This window comes from Aegilops tauschii, chromosome 1, assembly GCF_002575655.3.
Source record: "Aegilops tauschii subsp. strangulata cultivar AL8/78 chromosome 1, Aet v6.0, whole genome shotgun sequence".
In the NCBI taxonomy this organism is placed as follows: Eukaryota; Viridiplantae; Streptophyta; class Magnoliopsida; order Poales; family Poaceae; genus Aegilops; species Aegilops tauschii.
In genome coordinates this window covers 315,801,210-315,820,982 of record NC_053035.3, presented here as the reverse complement: position 1 = coordinate 315,820,982, position 19,773 = coordinate 315,801,210, and the positions used below count along the sequence as shown (strand labels likewise).

At 46.8% G+C, this 19,773-nt stretch overlaps 1 protein-coding gene and 1 long non-coding RNA gene across 3 annotated transcripts; both read left to right on the top strand.

Moving 5' to 3' along the window:
- Positions 1–1,157: 1,157 nt before the first annotated feature.
- LOC141021361 (uncharacterized) lies at positions 1,158–7,272 on the top strand. 2 transcript variants are annotated; one of them, XR_012182409.1, is made up of 3 exons: positions 1,158–1,452; positions 2,530–2,607; positions 6,951–7,272. It is a non-coding gene; the product is annotated as an uncharacterized lncRNA (long non-coding RNA). The 2 variants fall into 2 exon arrangements; XR_012182407.1 differs by lacking the exon at positions 1,158–1,452 and having other exon boundaries at positions 1,461–2,607.
- Positions 7,273–15,093: 7,821 nt separating this feature from the next.
- Positions 15,094–18,619, top strand: LOC120968050 (uncharacterized). Its single transcript, XM_040394436.3, has 5 exons — positions 15,094–16,449; positions 16,564–16,776; positions 16,864–16,956; positions 17,088–17,191; positions 17,890–18,619. The coding sequence occupies exons 1-5, from the start codon at positions 16,360–16,362 to the stop codon at positions 17,960–17,962; spliced, it is 573 nt and encodes a 190-aa protein (XP_040250370.1). The 5' UTR covers positions 15,094–16,359; the 3' UTR covers positions 17,963–18,619.
- Positions 18,620–19,773: the final 1,154 nt, after the last annotated feature.

Here is a 19,773-nt window from a genome sequence, read left to right as displayed (position 1 = left end):
TCTACTTTGGTGGAGGGCTATGATATGATGATATGAGAGACCATGCAAAATGGCAACTCATTTGGATATGCCTAGCTTGCACCTCCTTCACAAAGCTTCTTTCTGGATAGAAACTTTGGAAAATCATAATTAAATAATTACTAGGCAAATGAGGTTGCATTTTGGCATTTGGCAATGGTATGGAGAGGAAAAGGTGTCCAAGGAGTTTTAGGTCAATTTGGAAAATGAAAATAGCACTTGCTTCACAACGTGCCATTTAGGGCAGAATAGGAAATGAATTATTTGAGCATGATGATAAACATGAAAAATGATATATTTTGCCATATTTGAGAAAGATATGACCCAAAAACTTTATGAGAATTATTTGGGAATTTTAGGAGTGATGGAAATAAAGGTTGCTTCACAACCTAGGGCAATTTGAGTTATTCCTTTAATAGAAAAGGAATATTCCCAATGAAAAGAATATTGGGATTTGGGATAGGATGAAAATGACAGGGTCTAGGGAAGGGTTTGGGAATGACAAGCCACTCTGGAAAAAGAAGAGGGCGTCTTCTCAGTTTCCAGACCACAAACCCACGGAAAAACAAAACTCAAGCAAAAGCCTTAGAAAAACAAAAGAAAAAGAAAGGGCCAAAAATCAGGCTGTTACAGTTACTGTCATTAATCTCCCGGTGATTCAATCCCGTTCGAATTCAAAATTTAAAATCAAGTCAAACGGCAAAAAAATTCAAACATTAAAACTAAAATGTTCTATTTGTGACAAATAATCCCTAGCTAATAATGGTGGAGAAACCACACTTTTGAGAAATGGTTAAGTACTCTAACAGTGAATGAAACAGTAGCAAAACAATTATTTAATTGCTTTTAAAACAGTAAACAATTTCAAACTATTTTATTTTAGGTGCCAAGTTGATTGTGGTAGTGGCATAATTATTAATGCTATTTTAGATACAACTTTTGTATTTTATAAAAAGTAGAATTTAATAGAACAGAAAAGCAATAAGAAAACAAAATTAAAAGTAAAAGAAAAACAAAATAAATAAATAAAAAAGAGCCCCCGGCCAACTGGGCCAAGCGGCCCAGCCGGCCAGCACCAGCACCCTGGCCGAAACGGCCCACTCCGACCTCCCTGCATAACCCCCTCCCCTCGAACCCTAGCACCACTCCCACGTTCCCCTGCTCCCCCTCCCCCACGATCTGGATCGGGATCGCCCCGATCCCGCGCCGCCCTGCGACCTCGACGACGGCGCCCATCGCCGGCGCCGCCCTGCTGCCGTCGCCTTATCTCCCTCCGGGCGCCTCCCCTCTCCCCTCCTCTGCCTCCCGATTGGATCGGAGGGATCGAACCGCCGCGGCCTGCCTCGTCGACGGCCACCTCGCCGGACTGCCTCCTCGACGCCGTCGTCCCCGTCTACCTCCCCACGCCCCGCTGCCCGAACCCCTACGGCCCCCGTGAGCTCCCTCTCTCCCCCTTATGTCCGTGACCGCGGCCGACCACCACCCCTTACGCGCGCCGGTCGCACTCACCGTGGCCCCGCCCCGCCCAGGGTGTCACCGCGTGCGCTCACGCTTGCCTCCGTCCGTGTGCACGTGCCCGCGCCGTGGCGTCCTCCTCCCGCTGTGCGCTGCCCGACTCGCTCTGTTGCGCCCGCGGCCCTTCTCCCTGCCTCACTCCCGCGCCCGCTGACACGCACCACCGCCGCTGCCTTTGCCCACCGCTGCTGCTGGCCTCGCCGCCGGCCACCGCAAGCCCCCTGCCCCTCGCCGTGTGCTGCTGCCCGCGCGCCCGCGCTCGGGGCCAGCCCCGCACGGCTTCGCCGATCGGGCGATGCCCGACGCCCGGTGCCTGTGGCGCCCGACCCGCTATGGCCTATGGGCCGCTGATAGATGTGACCAACCCCCCAGAACGAAAATAGTTTAAAAAGAAAAAATATAACAAATAGAAATAAAATTAATAATAAAATTAATTAATTAATTAAGATAATTAATAAACTTAATTAATCCTCTTAATTAATCTGATTAACCATGTTAATTAACCGTAATTATCTGATTAGATAAATAGTTGATCATGATCGGGACCCACATGTCTGTGACCCAGTCAACAGATGGTTGGCTGATGACATCATGCTGACATCACGCTGATGTTATGATTACAATTTTCTAAATAAATTAATTCTGTTAATTCTAAATATGGACTAAAACTTTAAAAATTAATATAAAAAAATTCTTAGCTCGGATGAAAATACTTTGTACATGAAAGTTGTTCAGAACGACGAGACGAATCTGAATACACAGCCCGTTCGTCCGCCACACATCCCTGGCATAGCAAACTCGCAACTTTGCCCCTCCAGTTCATCTGTCCGAAAACGCGAAACACCGGGAGTACTTTCCCGGATGTTTCCCCCCTTTGCCGGTATCACCTAGTACTGCGATAGGTCACCTCTAGCACTGCGTATTGTCATGTTATGTTTTGTGATGCTTTGGTTGCTCCATATTTGCTGTTTCTTCCCCCCTCTTCTTCTCCGGTAGACCCCGAGACCGGCGCTGATGCCACCGAGTACGACTACGTCACCGACGATCCTTCTTCCTGTACAACAGAGCTTCCAGGCAAGTCCCCCCCTTGATCACTAGATATCGCCTATTCTTCTCTCTACGGCTTGCATTAGAGTAGTGTAGCATGTTACTGCTTTCCGTTAATCCTATCCTGATGCATAGCCTGTCCTTGCTACTACTGTTATTACCCTTACCTGCAATCCTACATGCTTAGTATAGGATGCTAGTATTCCATCTGTGGCCCTACAATCTTGTCCGTCTGCCATGCTATACTACTGGGCCGTGATCACTTCGGGAGGCGATCACGGGCATACGCTATATACTTTATACTGTTACATTACTTATGATACTGTTCGGAGATGGGGGCTGAAGGGGCAGGTGGCTCCAACCCGGTAGAGGTGGGCCTGGGTTCCCGACGGCCCCCGACTGTTACTTTGTGGCGGAGCGACAGGGCAGGTTGAGACCACCTAGGAGAGAGGTGGGCCTGGCCCTGGTCGGCGTCCATGGTTACTTCATAATAACACGCTTAACGAGATCTTGGTATTTGATCTGAGTTGGGTCGTTGACCCTATACGCACTAACCACCACGTGGGACAAGATATGGGCAACCGGCGTCGTGGTATCAGCCGAAGCTCTTTTTGACGTCAGCGACTGAGCGGCGCGCGCGGCATTGGACTGTAAGCTCGCGCTTGTATTAAGGGGGCTAGGTCTGCTTCCGGCCGCATACGCAACGTGCAGGTGTGCAATGGGCGATGGGCCCAGACCCCGGCGCTCATAGAATTTAGACCGGCGTGCTGACCTCTCTCTTGAGTCTAGGTGGGGCTGCGACGTGTTGTTCTCCCGAGGCCGGACATGACCCAGGAAAGTTTGCCCGGCCAGAGGGATCGAATAGCCGTGTCCACGGTAACAGGCGACCCGGAGTTGTACCTTGACCTTATGACAACTAGAACCGGATACTTAATAAAACACACCCTTCCAAGTGCCAGATACAACCCGGTGGTCGCTCTCTAACAGGGCTGTGACGCCCGGATATTTAAGCTACAGCAAAACCCTGCTAATGATGCCACGTCACCACGATCACTGTTGCTAATCTCACATTACTTCATAACCGATCCAAATTCAAATTTGAAATAGGGGCCAACAACAAAAGTTTTGAAACATTAAAACTAAAATGTTCATCATGTGGCCAATAATCCCTAACTAGTTTTGATGGTGGAACCAACCTTTTACAAAGTGTTTAAATGCCCTGAACTAATTAAAAACAGTGGCTAAAATAATAATTTAATTGCTTTTGAGAGTACAAAAATATTAAACTAAATAATTTTGGGTCCAAACTAGGTTTGGCAGTGGCCTATTTTGATAATACTAATTTAGGTGCTAATTTGGTATTTTATAAAACTAAAAGTAAATGAACTATAATAGAAAACAGAGAAGAGAAAATAATAAATAAAAACAAAGACAAAAGAAAAGGAAAAGGGTGAAGCACCCCTTTGGTCCAACTGGCCCAGGTGGCCAACCGGCCCACCTGGCCCAGCCGGCCTCTCCCGCTGCCCCACTTAACCTCCTCCCATCTAACCGAACCCTAGCCCACTCCCCACTCGCCCCCACGTCTCTCTCTTGTCCCCCTCCCCCCGTTTTGGATCTGGATCGGGCGCCCCTCACCTCACCTCACCGCTCGACGGCGCCCCTCATCGCGCCGACCCCGTCGCCCCCGGATCCCGTCGGCCGGAACGCTACGTCGCCGCCCTCCTCCTCGCCGGACGCCCTCGTCGCCTCCTCCCCTGCGTCACCATCGTCGCCGACGACCCGGACGCCGCCCCTTCGTCGTCCTCCTCCCCGAGCCCGCTGCCCCGTCCCTACGCACCCCGGTGAGGACCCCGGTCCTCCTTCTTCCCGTGCCTCGCACCTCACCGCGGCGGCCCTCGTTTCGCCTCCCCTGCGTCGCTCCCTCGCCCGCGACGGCGCCATCCGCGCCCGCTGGACATCGCTGCGCTCACCGCCCCGGTCTGCGAGCGCGCCCGCTGTGGCCGCAGCCGGCCATCGCCGACCCCGCCCTGCACCGCCATGGCCTCGCGCGCCCCGGCCTCCCTCCCTCGTCGCGTCCCGCGCCTCGCTTCGTCACGCCCTGCCCCCTTCCCTGCCGCTCTGCTGCTGCCACTGCTCACTACCTCGCGGTCGACCGCGGCCCCTGCATCGGCCCTTGCCTCGCTCCACCTCGCCGGGCCTCGCCCTCTCTGGTCTACGTGTGCCGCCCCGCTCAGTGCGGCGGCTGGATCGGGCGGGTGCCAGTCGGGCTGGCGCCCTGCGCCCAGCACCCACCGCCCGCTGCGCCCTGCACCCGACGCCCGCTAGTCATCTGTGCCACTGGACAGCGGGCCCCCACCCCACAGAATCGTTTTTAAAAATAAAAATAAAAATAAATAATAATAATATATTAAAAATAATTAATTAATTAAAGAATTAATTAACTTAATTAATTTTTGATTAATTAAACTAATCAAATAACTAAACTAATTAAACTATTAGTTAATTAATTAATCAGTCAATGACAGTGGGGCCCACCCCTAATTAATCATGATTAGGTTAATTAATATGTTTAATTAATATGAGTCACTGACCAGTGGGACCCACTGCTCAGGTTGACCAGTCAACCCCTGTTGACTGTTGACGTCAGCATGACATCATGCTGATGTCATAAATCCAATTTCGAATTGAATTAAATAATTAATTAAATTCCAGAAATTAATAAATTCTTTTGAAAATCATATCTTTTAATCCGTCACTCGGATGGAAAAACTTTGTATATGAAAGTTGCTCAGAACGACGAGACGAATCCAGATACGCAGCCCGTTCGTCCACCACACATCCCTACATAGCAAACTCGCAACTTTCCCCCTCCGGTTCATCTGTCCAAAAACGCGAAACACCGGGAATACTTTCCCGGATGTTTCCCCCCTTCGCCGGCATCGCCTAGTACCACGTTAGGGCATACCTAGCACCGCGTATTGCCTCGTTATGTTTTGTGATGCTTTGTTTGCTCCGTATTTACTGTTTCTTCCCCCTCTTCTTCTCCGGTAGACCCCGAGACCGACGCCGCTACTACCCAGTACGACTACGGTGTTGACGACCCCTCCTTCTCGGCTGAGCTTCCAGGCAAGCCCCCCCCCTTGATCACCAGATATCGCCTAGTCTTCTCTATACTGCTTGCATTAGAGTAGTGTAGCATGTTATTGCTTTCCGTTAATCCTATCCTGATGCATAGCCTGTCATTGTTGCTATAGTTGTTACCCTTACCTGCTATCCTACTGCTTAGTATAGGATGCTAGTGTTCCATTAGTGGCCCTACACTCTTGTCCGTCTGCCACGCTATACTACTAGGCCGTGATCACTTCGGGAGGTGATCACGAGTATATACTATATACTTTATATACATGACACATGTGGTGACTAAAGTCGGGCCGGCTCGTTGAGTACCCGCAAGTGATTCTGATGAGGGGGCTGAAAGGACAGGTGGCTCCATCTCGGTAGAGGTGGGCCTGGGTTCCTGACGGCCCCTGACTGTTACTTTGTGGCGGAGCGACAGGGCAGGTTGAGACCACCTAGGAGAGAGGTGGGCCTGGCCCTGGTCGGCGTTCGGGGATACTTAACACGCTTAACGAGATCTTGGTATTTGATCTGAGTCTGGCCATTTGGTCTATATGCACTAACCAACTACGCGGGAACAGTTATGGGCACTCGGCGTCGCGGTATCAGCCGAAGCTCTTTTGACGTCAGCGACGGAGCGGCGCGCGCCCAGACCCCTGCGCCATTGGATTTAGACCGGCGTGCTGACCTCTCTGTTGTGCCTAGGTAGGGCTGCGACGTGTTTATCTTACGAGGCCGGGCATGACCCAGGAAAGTGTGTCCGGCCAAATGGGATCAAGCGTGTTGGGTTATGTGGTGCACCCCTGCACGGAAGTTTACCTATTCGAATAGCTGTGTCCCTCGGTAAAAGGATGACCCGGAGTTGTACCTTGACCTTATGACAACTAGAACTGGATACTTAATTAAACACACCCTTCCAAGTGCCAGATATAACCCGGTGGTCGCTCTCTAACAGGGCGACGAGGAGGGGATCGCCGGGTAGGTTTATGCTATACGATGCTGCTTGGTGAACTTACCATCTATTCTCTCCTACATGCTGCAAGATGGAGGTGGCCAGAAGCGTAGTCTTCGACAGGATTAGCTATCCCCCTCTTATTCTGGCATTCTGCAGTTCAGTCCACCGATATGGCCCTTTACACATATACCCATGCGTATGTAGTGTAGCTCCTTGCTTGCGAGTACTTTGGATGAGTACTCACGGTTGCTTTTCTCCCTCTTTTCCCCTTTCCTTTCTACCTGGTTGTCGCAACCAGATGCTGGAGCCCAGGAGCCAGACGCCACCGTCGACGACGACTCCTACTACACCGGAGGTGCCTACTACTACGTGCAGCCCACTGACGACGACCAGAAGTAGTTAGGAGGATCCCAGGCAGGAGGCCTGCGCCTCTTTCGATCTGTATCCCAGTTTGTGCTAGCCTTCTTAAGGCAAACTTGTTTAACTTATGTCTGTACTCAGATATTGTTGCTTTCGCTGACTCGTCTATGATCGAGCACTTGTATTCGAGCCGTCGAGGCCCCTGGCTTGTATTATGATGCTTGTATGACTTATTTATGTTGTAGAGTTGTGTTGTGATATCTTCCCGTGAGTCCCTGATCTTGATTGTACACATTTGCGTGCATGATTAGTGCACGATTGAATCGGGGGCGTCACAAGTTGGTATCAGAGCCAACTGCCTGTAGGAATCCCCCTTCCACACTCCTTGGCCGAAGTTGAATCTAGTCATTGCAAAACTTTTACTAACATGGTTGTGTGGCTTACGGGCCCACATCGCCATTGGGTGGTATTAGGATCTTTTACTCCTTGTCTATACTCTGGGACACTGATCTCTCTTCTATTCGGCTTAAATGAATTTTGCTAAATCTAACATTAGGATCTCGTTATCACTTTCACTCGGAGCCCCTTATTACTGATGATCGTCTGCTGCACGTGAAGACCCTGAAGATACTCTCCGCTGTTAACCTGAGAACTTGTGTTTATCGCGTTTGCAATTCCCCTTCCACCGTCAACCCTTATGGATAACTACTTGCAGTTGTTGTTCTTACATTCATCCCCAGTTGGTCTTGTTATTACAAGATACCCCGAAATACTCGTCGTTGTTTCAATAATCCTTTGAGCTTACTGCCTTGCTGTTCTTTGTCAGCTGAATACCCCTACGGATAATTCTCGCACTTATCGAGTATCCGCTCATCCCCCAGTTGTTCATGTGTTTCACAATGGTCTTCGAAATACTATTCGATCCTCCAAAAATCCTTAGTAGATTATTGCTCTGCAATACTTATCTGCTTGCATGATGGATGCTTTCCATATGTCTGGCAATATTCGTTAGTATCCTTAGGCGCCGTCATTTTGATCCTTTTGATTCAACATGAGTGCGAATGCACGCAATCATCAGTTGATCCTTTTAAATTATGTTTCCGGCTCAGACGTCATTTTAAACATGAGCTGGTTCTCAACCAATCCAATTGTCGTCGATTGTACCCCTAAGGCTATTCAACTTATCCATCCCTAATAAGAACATTGGTTCTGATCTCTTGATTTGTAAAACATAATTCCTTTGCATTTGATTGAATTAGTCGGTTGTTTCTATAATTTGATCTCCTTGCATTGTATCTTCCTCTGATTGAGTACCGATGCTCACATCAGATCCCATGAGGACCACCGGATCCTTTGTGGGATTTTATCCGATAGCGTCCTTCATATCCAATCACTTTGGAAGTTCTTTCTCCATTGGTAAATCCTATCCTCTGATTGACCAACCATGCTCTGCTTTCGAGCTTGTGTTATTTACTCCTGAAGTTTGTGGCATATGTTCCTAAGAGACCCTGATGGGTTGAACATATGCCTTTTTCTAATCTGTGTGAACCCGGAAACTACTATGGGTCATACTCTACTGTTGATATGTCAGATAAAATTTCAACACAACTTCGTTGAAGGCGAGAAGTGAATGAAAGGTTATGCATTAGAGAAGTGGGAGTCGACCTTGAACTTTGTGTTCATGGCCATGGACACGATGTAAATCTTATCATGGAAGCTTCTCGTAAAATAGTTACCCCCTTGTTATAAGTTCTTGTATCCGTAGTTTGATCATTTACAAATGTGTTTCTGACCATACTGTTCCCCTTGATTCAATTTCTCAGACAAGTTAAACCACTTGTCCTCTGCAGATCATTGCATCTGTCCAACCTTTACTTTAATCTATCGTCGAGTATTACCCCCTGATATCTCGAGATAAACACAAAACATCATAACTTCTTATGAGTTCTTCATCAAATACTACATTCTCACTGATTCCAATTTTTCACGGGCTCTCAGTTATTAAACACTCAAAGACACCGATAACTGAACCGAGTCCGCACTACGGTTCAACAACTTTAGTAATCTTCTTTACTTACGAGTTTGTACTCAAACATGTCATTCCTAGCCTGATTGGCTATATCATTATCGTGCTAAATTTTAAACTGTGCCACCCGGTCCTTCTTCCCGGAGCACAACTTTCGACGGTGAGCAAAGCTTACATCGATCTTCCCCATAATACCCTTTCACCTTGAGCAGCAAGCTTGATTTCGAATTTGTGTCATAACCGTGGTTCCAATATCCTTTCGCTTCATCATTCCTTTGACTTGATGTCATCACCAATCGATTACATCTTCATGAAATATCTCGACAAATGTGTCGTGATCATGATCGGCATTCTGAGCTCTTCCAGGATAGCCCTCGATGATTTGTGTTATCATTGGCCACTTTATTGCCTTCCTTCCAACACAAACTTGATTGTGTTTTGTGTTATACCTTGAGATCCTTGCTATCCAGCATTTGCTCCTCTTTAACTTGGAGTATTACCATCTTTAATGTCAAGAATGTCGTGAGAATTTCACCACCTCTTAAGAATTCTTGATACAGGTTATCCTTGTTGCCATGTCCGTTCATTCCTTGGTCCCCATGTTGTTTCTAACTGGAAAACCGACAATTGAACTATGATGTGCGACTTCAAAACTTCTAGCAACCCTATTGCTTTGAAGTTAACAATCGACAGTTCGTTCTTAGACTGCTGGTTATTGAATCGTCACTCTAACATTGATCTTGCCGCCTAAGGTCATATTTCGGGCACACCTTTCAACTAATGATTGATGGTGTATGTTTTCCTCGAGCATACAACATTATATCATTTGAATTGACAAGTGTCATCTTCTTATTCACATTATTGTGGAAATCCATATGTTTGGAATTCTCGATGAATTGTCGCTGAGTCCGTCAGCCACCTTCTCGTCCTCTCCTTGGTTAAATAATGAACTCTTGTTTTGGAACTCGCTTCCATAGTTCATCTCCCGATAATCTTCGATGTCATTTCGACAATTTGTGTTGCACCTTTCTTCTCAGGCATCCTGAGTCTGAGTTATCCTGACACCAATCAGATCTGAATCTCGGTCAGATATGATGGTTGGAACATATTTCCAAGAGTTATAACATTGGTCTATTTATGACCCGGTAAGGTGATGTCATGCCTAACACACCTGGCCGGAGGACCTATTGTTATAGTTTCCTTTTTGGCAAGGTTAGTCATTCTTCCGTGAGGAAATTGTAAGACTTATTCTATAAGTTGTTCCTGATGGATCCTTTTTGTCTGCAAAGTCTGATTTCACCTGTTGACCATGTCAATGCTATCTCGAAGCATGTCTATGGTACTCCGATTTTTAACAAGAACATTTGAAGCCCAATGCTAAATGTTTGGTGCTCAATTATCCAAACACCGCCGTATGGGTAATGTCATGAAATTTATCTTCCCTTACCTAAAGAGTTTTCTACATTATATCCTCTTATGGATATCATGCTCTGCTTGTCCTTGGGAAGGATATACCCTTGAAATATGTGTTTTAAACACATTTTCGTTTCCATTGTTCTGTTTAATCTGATAATCATATTTTCCTTTCCATTGTTTTGTTTAACCTTTCTTGTGATCTATATGATCTAAGCAGTAATAAATTACTGCTTATGTAAACACCTCGATGTACAAATCTGTCAGTAAGACCGTGTTACTATTGTTGATGACATTTCGGTAGCCACCGATGGACGGGAACTTTGCCTATTGGTCCGCCTCGTTCAACGAGCAGGAAAATGGTTCTCTTCGTCCCTCGCCCTTGGTACCGATGTTGTTGCCGACATAACTAACAGGCTACCCTCTGACATGTCTTGCTATCATGACCGTGTAAGATGCCAACGGCCTTCCTACTCTTAACCACATGGTGGGCCCATAACCCACAGTTCCACAAGATCGAAACCTAACTCTCCTGTACCCCCATGTTGCCAAAGTTAATCCTCGCGCTTGATTTCGTATATAATTCATGGGTCATCTTCCTAGTAATATACTTTGGTATCAGACGCAATACTTGTTCTCGTTGCTCTGGACCCCTTTCACACTTTGTTCAGGCATCAAACGATTGCCTACCCGCTTAAACTTCTCATAGTACCTTCTTACTTTGCTCTCGAAATTTTCTTAAGTTTCAGTTCGAGAGTTACTTTCGGCCACCTTCCCCCGATGTTAGCTACCAGGTAGTCAACCTTGCAGAGGTCCGTTCTTCCGGAATAACCACCCTTTATTCTTTCGTAAGTATGATGGAGTTCCTGAAGAAAGGATGACGACTTGATCAGGGTGACTTGAAGCAGAGAAATGAAGACATCAACGAAAGGGATCAACCTCTTCAAAAGGGCAGCCAAGACCGACAAGACTCGTTAGGTTTTTCGTTACCAGCACCTTCCCCCTTACTCCCCTCTTAAATCTCGGGACGAGATTTCTTGTAGTGGAGGAGAATTGTGACGCCCGGATATTTAAGCTACAGCAAAACCCTGCTAATGATGCCACGTCACCACGATCACTGTTGCTAATCTCACATCACTTCATAACCGATCCAAATTCAAATTTGAAATAGGGGCCAGCAACAAAAGTTTTGAAACATTAAAACTAAAATGTTCATCATGTGGCCAATAATCCCTAACTAGTTTTGATGGTGGAACCAACCTTTTACAAAGTGTTTAAATGCCCCGAACTAATTAAAAACAGTGGCTAAAATAATAATTTAATTGCTTTTGAGAGTACAAAAATTTTAAACTAAATAATTTTGGGTCCAAACTAGGTTTGGCAGTGGCCTATTTTGATAATACTAATTTAGGTGCTAGTTTGGTATTTTATAAAACTAAAAGTAAATGAACTATAATAGAAAACAGAGAAGAGAAAATAATAAATAAAAACAAAGACAAAAGAAAAGGAAAAGGGTGAAGCACCCCTTTGGTCCAACTGGCCCAGGTGGCCAACCGGCCCACCTGGCCCAGCCGGCCTCTCCCGCTGCCCCGCTTAACCCCCTCCCATCTAACCGAACCCTAGCCCACTCCCCACTCGCCCCCACGTCTCTCTCTCGTCCCCCTCCCCCCGTTTTGGATCTAGATCGGGCGCCCCTCACCTCACCTCACCTCACCGCTCGACGGCGCCCCTCATCGCGCCGACCCCGTCGCCCCCGGATCCCGTCGGCTGGAACGCTGCATCGCCGCCCTCCTCCTCGTCGGACACCCTCGTCACCTCCTCCCCTGCGTCGCCGTCGTCGCCGACGACCCGGATGCCGCCCCTTTGTCGTCCTCCTCCCCGAGCCTGCTGCCCCGTCCCTACGCACCCTGGTGAGGACCCCGGTCCTCCTTCCCGTGCCTCGCACCTCACTGCGCCGGCCCTAGTTTCGCCTCCCCTGCGTCGCTCCCTCGCCCGCGACGGCGCCATCCGCGCCCGCTGGACATCGCCGCGCTCACCGCCCCGGTCTGCGAGTGCGCCCGCTGTGGCTGCAGCCGGCCATCGCCGACCCCGCCCTGCACCGCCATGGCCTCGCGCGCCCCGGCCTCCCTCCCTCGTCGCGTCCCGCGCCTCGCTTCGTCACGCCCTACCCCCTTCCCTGCCACCCTGCTGCTGCCACTGCTCACTACCTCGCCGTCGACCGCGGCCCCTGCACCAGCCCTTGCCTCGCTCCACCTCGCCGGGCCTCGCCCTCTCTAGTCTACGGGCGCCGCCCCGCTCGGTGCCACGGCTGGATTGGGCGGGTGCCAGTCGGGCTGGCGCCCGGCGCCCCGCACCCACCGCCCGCTGCGCCCGTTCGGGCTGTGCCCTGCACCCGACGCCCGCTAGTCCTTTGTGCCACTGGACAGCGGGCCGCCACCCCACAGGATGGTTTAAAAATAAAAATAATAATAATAATAATAATAATAATAATAATAAATAATGATAATAATAATATATTAAAAATAATTAATTAATTAAAGAATTAATTAACTTAATTAATTTTTGATTAATTAAACTAATCAAATAACTAAACTAATTAAACTGTTAGTTAATTAATTAATTAGTCAATGACAGTGGGCCCACCCCTAATTAATCCTGATCAGGTTAATTAACATGTTTAATTAATATGTGTCTTTGACCAGTGGGACCCACTGGTCAGGTTGACCAGTCAACCCCTGTTGACTGTTGACGCCAGCATGACATCATGCTGATGTCATAAATCCAATTTCGAATTAAATTAAATAATTAATTAAATTCCAGAAATTAATAAATTCTTTTGAAAATCATATCTTTTAATCCATAACTTGAATGGAAAAACTTTGTATATGAAAGTTGCTCAGAGCGACGAGACGAATCCGGATACGCAGCCCGTTCGTTTACCACACATCCCTAGCATAGCAAACTCGCAACTTTCCCCCTCTGGTTCATCTGTCCAAAAACGCGAAACACCGGGAATACTTTCCCGGATGTTTCCCCCTTCGCCGGCATCACCTAGTACCACGTTTGGGCATACCTAGCACCGCGTATTGCCTCGTTATGTTTTGTGATGCTTTGTTTGCTCCGTATTTACTGTTTCTTCCCCCTCTTCTTCTCCGGTAGACCCCGAGACCGACGCCGCTACTATCCAGTACGACTACGGTGTTGACGACCCCTCCTTCTCGGCTGAGCTTCCAGGCAAGCCCCCCCCCTTGATCACCAGATATCGCCTATTCTTCTCTATACTGCTTGCATTAGAGTAGTGTAGCATGTTACTGCTTTCCGTTAATCCTATCCTGATGCATAGCCTGTCATTGTTGCTACAGTTCTTACCCTTACCTGCTATCCTACTACTTAGTATAGGATGCTAGTGTTCCATCAGTGGCCCTACACTCTTGTCCGTTTGCCATGCTATACTACTGGCCCATGATCACTTCGGGAGGTGATCACGCACTACAAGAAACTTGTTAATCCATGATAGATTCTTGCTGACGTTCCTGCAATCCGTCACAGATTATGACGGTTTACCTCGGCCCGTCACCAGTACCGTCACCGATTTGTAACCCGTGGTTGGGCCAGAAAACAGCAGGCCCTTGATGACGGACCACATGCTACCATCAAAGAAACTGTCATGAATCGACCAAGTGGGCTTAGACGGGCCTAGCATTTTTGTAATATACACCATCCAGACCGTCATGGATTGTGCTCCTGCTGATGTGGCGTACATGCCCATTCCTTGGCCCACATGTCGGTCAGACCATACGTTTTGCTTAAAAACATAAAACTGTGAGGATACGTGGGTGCCATTGTATGCCCCACATGACAGTGTATTTTGCATTATGTTGCTTCCCGTAAAAAAATAGTGGATACTTCCTTTTCCCCGATTCTCACATTCTCCAGATCCCATCGACCGCCACCACCGCCGCCGCCGCCAGTGCCACTAACGACTGCCCGGGCGAGGGTGGTCAGATCCGGCGGGGTGGTCCGTCTCGGCGCCATCTTCAGGATCCCTTCAGTCTCTCTCCTCGCCGCCGCGCGCCCTTGCTGGGTCGACGAGCCAGCCTCTGCCCGACATTGCCGCCCGACATATTGTTACAAACTTAATCAAAAAATAGTACTTTGTTATTAACTACAGATTATACAGATAGTAATTCGTGCTCATGTGTTCACTCATCTTAGAAGCACCACTACATCCTTTGGAGGAGTCGCGCATCAGAACATGCATAAGGAACAATTCAAGGCTGCAAGCACTCGGAATTCCTGCACTATCGACATTGTTTGCAGCCAAAACTGTCATTTCACCTGAAAAAATAAACCCAAGCATAGTAGTGATGATTCTGAAGCTGAGTACCATCCTAACGAGGACAATACCAGTGAAGGAGAGCCATCCGATGATAGTTTAGTAGATGAAACAGAAGCACTGCAGTCCACACCTGCTGCTAGCTCAAACTCTAAGGTGCTAATTTCCTCCATCTAGTCATTCATTGCTTAGATATGTTGCTTGTTTGCCGTTGCAGCAGAATTTTGTTACTGTTTGTTGATTAAACCATGTTTTCATATATATCAGGGCTATAAGAAGACTAGTCAGAAAACTAGTAAGAAAAGATCTGCTGCCATGCCCCCTAGTGGAGTCAAGCCTCGGCCTCCTAAGAGAGTTCATGCAGACCTCCCAACAAATCCACGGGTCACAAGGTCGAAGAAAGCTCTATTACAAGATGCTGATGCAGGTACTCAAAGTGAGGAAATGTCTGATCCTAAACATCAGACTCCAAGTGTCATCCATAAGCCAACTGCTTCTATGGCTTGTGTCCGCCCAGCTGAAGAAATTGTTCCCAACTTTGATGACCATGGTGTTGAAGGCAAGTTCTTAATATTATTATCATATCATGTTTTTTGTTTTGAATTGCTAGCCTAGGCTATTAGCTCTGATTGCATGATGAACATACTCTCACTGGATGCTTTTTTCTAAAAAGGTGATGATCCTGGACATTGTGATGATGACAACTGGATTGCCAATGGAGGTGATCTCATTGCCCATCGTGATGACGAAAATGAGATGGCGAACGAAGCTGGTGGTAGTGCCCAACCAAATCAGCAAACCCAACCTAACAATAACTCCGAAGGCATGTTATAACCAGAATCTTTCTAGCATCTATTAGAGTTAAACTTCTTGTTCAATCTATCGTTCTATGCATCTTCCTGTCTTAATTTATACCATATGTGTGCATGATTTTTTATGAGTCATTCCAATGCTGCGGGGTGATGATATTCTCAAGGACAACTCCATTTTGCTCATTTCTTAATATCACATTATTTTAATAAGGACAATTTACATAGTAATGAATTTAAAATTGTGTTTCTTGAAATGGATTGTATCATGATTTTAGTTTTATCTTCTTCTGTCTTTGTTGAAGATATTGCCTTGTTGAAATCTGCTCGAACCGTGTCTTCCGTTCTAGTTAACCTCTGCATTTGTAACAATCAGAAACACACCAACATGACAGATACTGCAATATTCCATTTAGTTGTTGTTGCCATATGGTTACTAGTATATTGTCTTGACTTTTTTTGTGAGCTTAATTCCTCCTGTTATAGTTACTCATTTTGAAACGACGTTCTCCATTTACTAATACACTTCTATACGTGTAATTGCGGTTTAATTGTATCCATTCTTGATTTTACCTTATTTTCAGGTCCACAATCCTATGAGGAGCCAAGGGAAAGGGGCCCCAATTTGGGAAAAGGTCTGGAAAGGATCACTTGACGCCGGCAGGGCAAACAGCCGTTTGTCATTCCAGAAGGGAAGTTAAGGCCGGCACCTCTTCTTGCTGCAAAGTTCGCAACTGAATGCAACGTCATAGTTAGACACCATATGCCCGTGTTTAAGCGCTGGAAGGATTACAAGGACCCAGATGGACATGTCCGAGATGGGATCTTCAAGAACTTTGTAGGAAAAGTTGGTGTAAGTACAAAGTCCAAGCCTTTCTCCCTCAAATTGCTATCACCCTATCAATTTTTCCTATTGTGCCAATTATGTGCAATCATGATACTTACACATGTTTTTTCATCGGGCAAGAACAAGTTTCAGATGGACGTTGATGTTGTGCCAGTTAGGAAGGCTTGTACTGAAATGCTGAAATGTGCGACTCGCCAACAACGATGCAGGCTCAAGAAAGAGTATTTTGACCCTCACCCACTCCATTTGGTGACGAGAACGTCTCCTGTCCCCTCGATGACTGATGAGCAGTGGAATGAGCTAGTGGAAAGCTGGAAGGATCCCAAAAAGATGGTATGTTTCTTCCTCGAGACCAATCTTTCGCCTTCTACATGCTAATCAAGAAATTGTGCCTTACATGTATTTGGTGTCTTGATGTAGGGGATATGTGAAACTAACAAAAATAATCAAGCTCAACTTAAGTTTCACCAAACCACTGGCTCACGCAGCTACCCTGTGCACTGTGATAATCTGGTAAGTCAAACATGTCGCTCTGGATGTGCATTGTCATGAGAAATATTCTTTACCATAGGTTCATGTAAACTGTTGCGTCCATGTAGTAACTATGTATGATGCTCCCTTGCCTTCATATTGGTTGTTTCCAGGGAGACAAATACAAAGATAAAGAACCCAATGCATTGGATTTGTTCAAGGAGTGCCACTACAGCAAGAAAAAGAAAACTACACTGGTGTTGTCCAAGCTGCAATTGTAAGTCAGCTTCAAAAGACTACCAACCATCATTTTACCTTTTTGCTTACTAGAACTAATATTGTTTGGGTTACTCCACCAGATTGAAACTGATAATCAAATGTCAGTGTATCTTAATTGAAAATGTTAACATGTTCACTTAACTATCTTGTAATAGCATGTCCTTTATGATTGTGCCCTTTTTTTTTATACAACTGATAAGTTTTGAAGCGATTGAAAAACATCAGTTTTGATTTAGTATATGGCTAGATGAAATGTCTTTAATAAATGCGCATAATCACTTTGACATGTGACCAGTCGCCACCTAAAATTACAGATTTTTTTGATTAATCTATTATTTGGCTTTATATATTGTAGTTTTGGCCATCCTCAGTGTCTTATATTTTTAGTGTGTGTGTGTATATATATATACATATATATATTATAGACTGACCTCCAGAAATAATTTGATTTAAACATTACTCACTTCTAGTTAAATCAGGAAATAGTCCACTTTGTTGTAGATGATAGTATATATGAATAATTTGAATCACCTCCGCACAGAAAAAAGATTAATTTGACTGTTATCACAAGTGTCTAGTTGTAAAGGATGCATGATAGCTTTCCTTACAAAGACGATGCATGTAAGCTTGCTGATGTTGTCTTCTCTACTTGTGCTTAAGCCGTCTTATAACCATGTTTGTTGCTTGCATTGCTAGACCGAGATGGAAAACAAGGCCTCTCAGCCTACAGAAGATGGACAGGAATCGAACTCCGCGACCGAGGCTGTAGCTGAAGTGCTTGCTAAGCACACTAAGAAGCCAAGGTTTCTTCAGCATGTGGGGATCCAGCATGTCCATGCGAGATCTAGCGGTAACAACTGTCAAGCAGAATTGGCCAAGAGGGGCAATGTTGAGCTTCGGGCACTTGTTGACACCTTGACCAAGTAGTTGAAGGAGTCCGAAGAAGCAAGGACCAGGCAACACGAGGAGCACATGAAGAGAGATGAGGACAACAGGAAGAAGCAAGCTGAGATGGATGCAAAACTGGACTTTTTGCTAAGTCAGTTGCAAGCAAGATCAGCTCAAGGGTAAGTTGTTTGTCCAAGATCATCCGTCGTCTCTACTTGATGCATGGAAGCTATCTGATGTGATATACTGCTAGAACCTACCTTCTTATTTTGTAATGATTTTGTTGTGCAAACTGCACACTGTTGGATGCAAACTGGTTGCATTTTGCTGCTCCATTGTTGGTGGATTTGGAGATGTAAGCTCAATGTTACTATGCTTTGTGATGTTGTTCTTCTTTTATGTATTTGTGATGGATCTGGAGATGTAAGCTCTTAGGCTTGGAAACCCATTTTGTGTAGAAACAAAGAAGGGCTGGGTTGGGTAGAGTAAACACTAATGGGCCGAATAAAGTGGGCCTCGAAACACACTTTCTGGCTAAAAAAACACAAGTGCCGTATAATTTTAATGGGCTGAGGTGCATATTGAACACGTGGAAATGGGCCAACGAGAGTGTAAATGATTATGGACCAAAACAAACGGGCCAACCAGCTGCGGTAAAATGGCATAGGCCTGGCTGTACTAAAAAAAATGGGCCAGACCACACTGGGCCGAATGCCATCGGCTTACACTGTGCCACGTCAGCTCCACGTTGGCGCCACATCAGCTCCACGCTGGTGCCACATCAGCTCCACGCTGGCGCCACGTCATCTCCACGCTGGCGCCACGTCATCTCCACGCTGGCGCCACGTCAGATCGCGGGAGATGCCACATGGGACTTGTCTTTCTACACGTCATGTAAATCTGTGACGGAATAGTCCGTCACAGAGGACCGGGCCTTGGGCGGGCCGGGGGTCAGATCGGTGACGGTGATAGACCGTCATAATTCATGACGGAAACAAAAATACGTCAAGGATGGGCGGGTGGACAAATTATGACGCAATATACATGACGGATTTTTGGACCGTCACGCCCGGCCATCCTTGACAGTTTTTGCCATGTCTGTGACGGACACTGACTGTCACAGATTAACGACTTTCTTGTAGTGACGGGTATATACTATATACTTTATATACATGACACATGTGGTGACTAAAGTCGGGTCGGCTCGTTGAGTACCCGCAAGTGATTCTGATGAGGGGGCTGAAAGGACAGGTGGCTCCATCCCGGTAGAGGTGGGCCTGGGTTCCTGACGGCCCCCGACTGTTACTTTGTGGCGGAGCAACAGGGCAGGTTGAGACCACCTAGGAGAGAGGTGGGCCTGGCCCTGGTCGGCGTTCGCGGATACTTAACACGCTTAACGAGATCTTGGTATTTGATCTGAGTCTGGCCATTTGGTCTATACGCACTAACCAACTACGCGGGAACAGTTATGGGCACTCGGCGTCGCGGTATCAGCCGAAGCTCTTTTGACGTCAGCGACGGAGCGGCGCGCGCCGGATTGGACTGGAACGCCTGCTAGGCTAGGTCTGCTTCCGGCCGCCCTCGCAACGTGCAGGTGTGCAATGGGCGATGGGCCCAGACCCCTGCGTCATAGGATTTAGACCGGCGTGTTGACCTCTCTGTTGTGCCTAGGTAGGGCTGCGACGTGTTGAT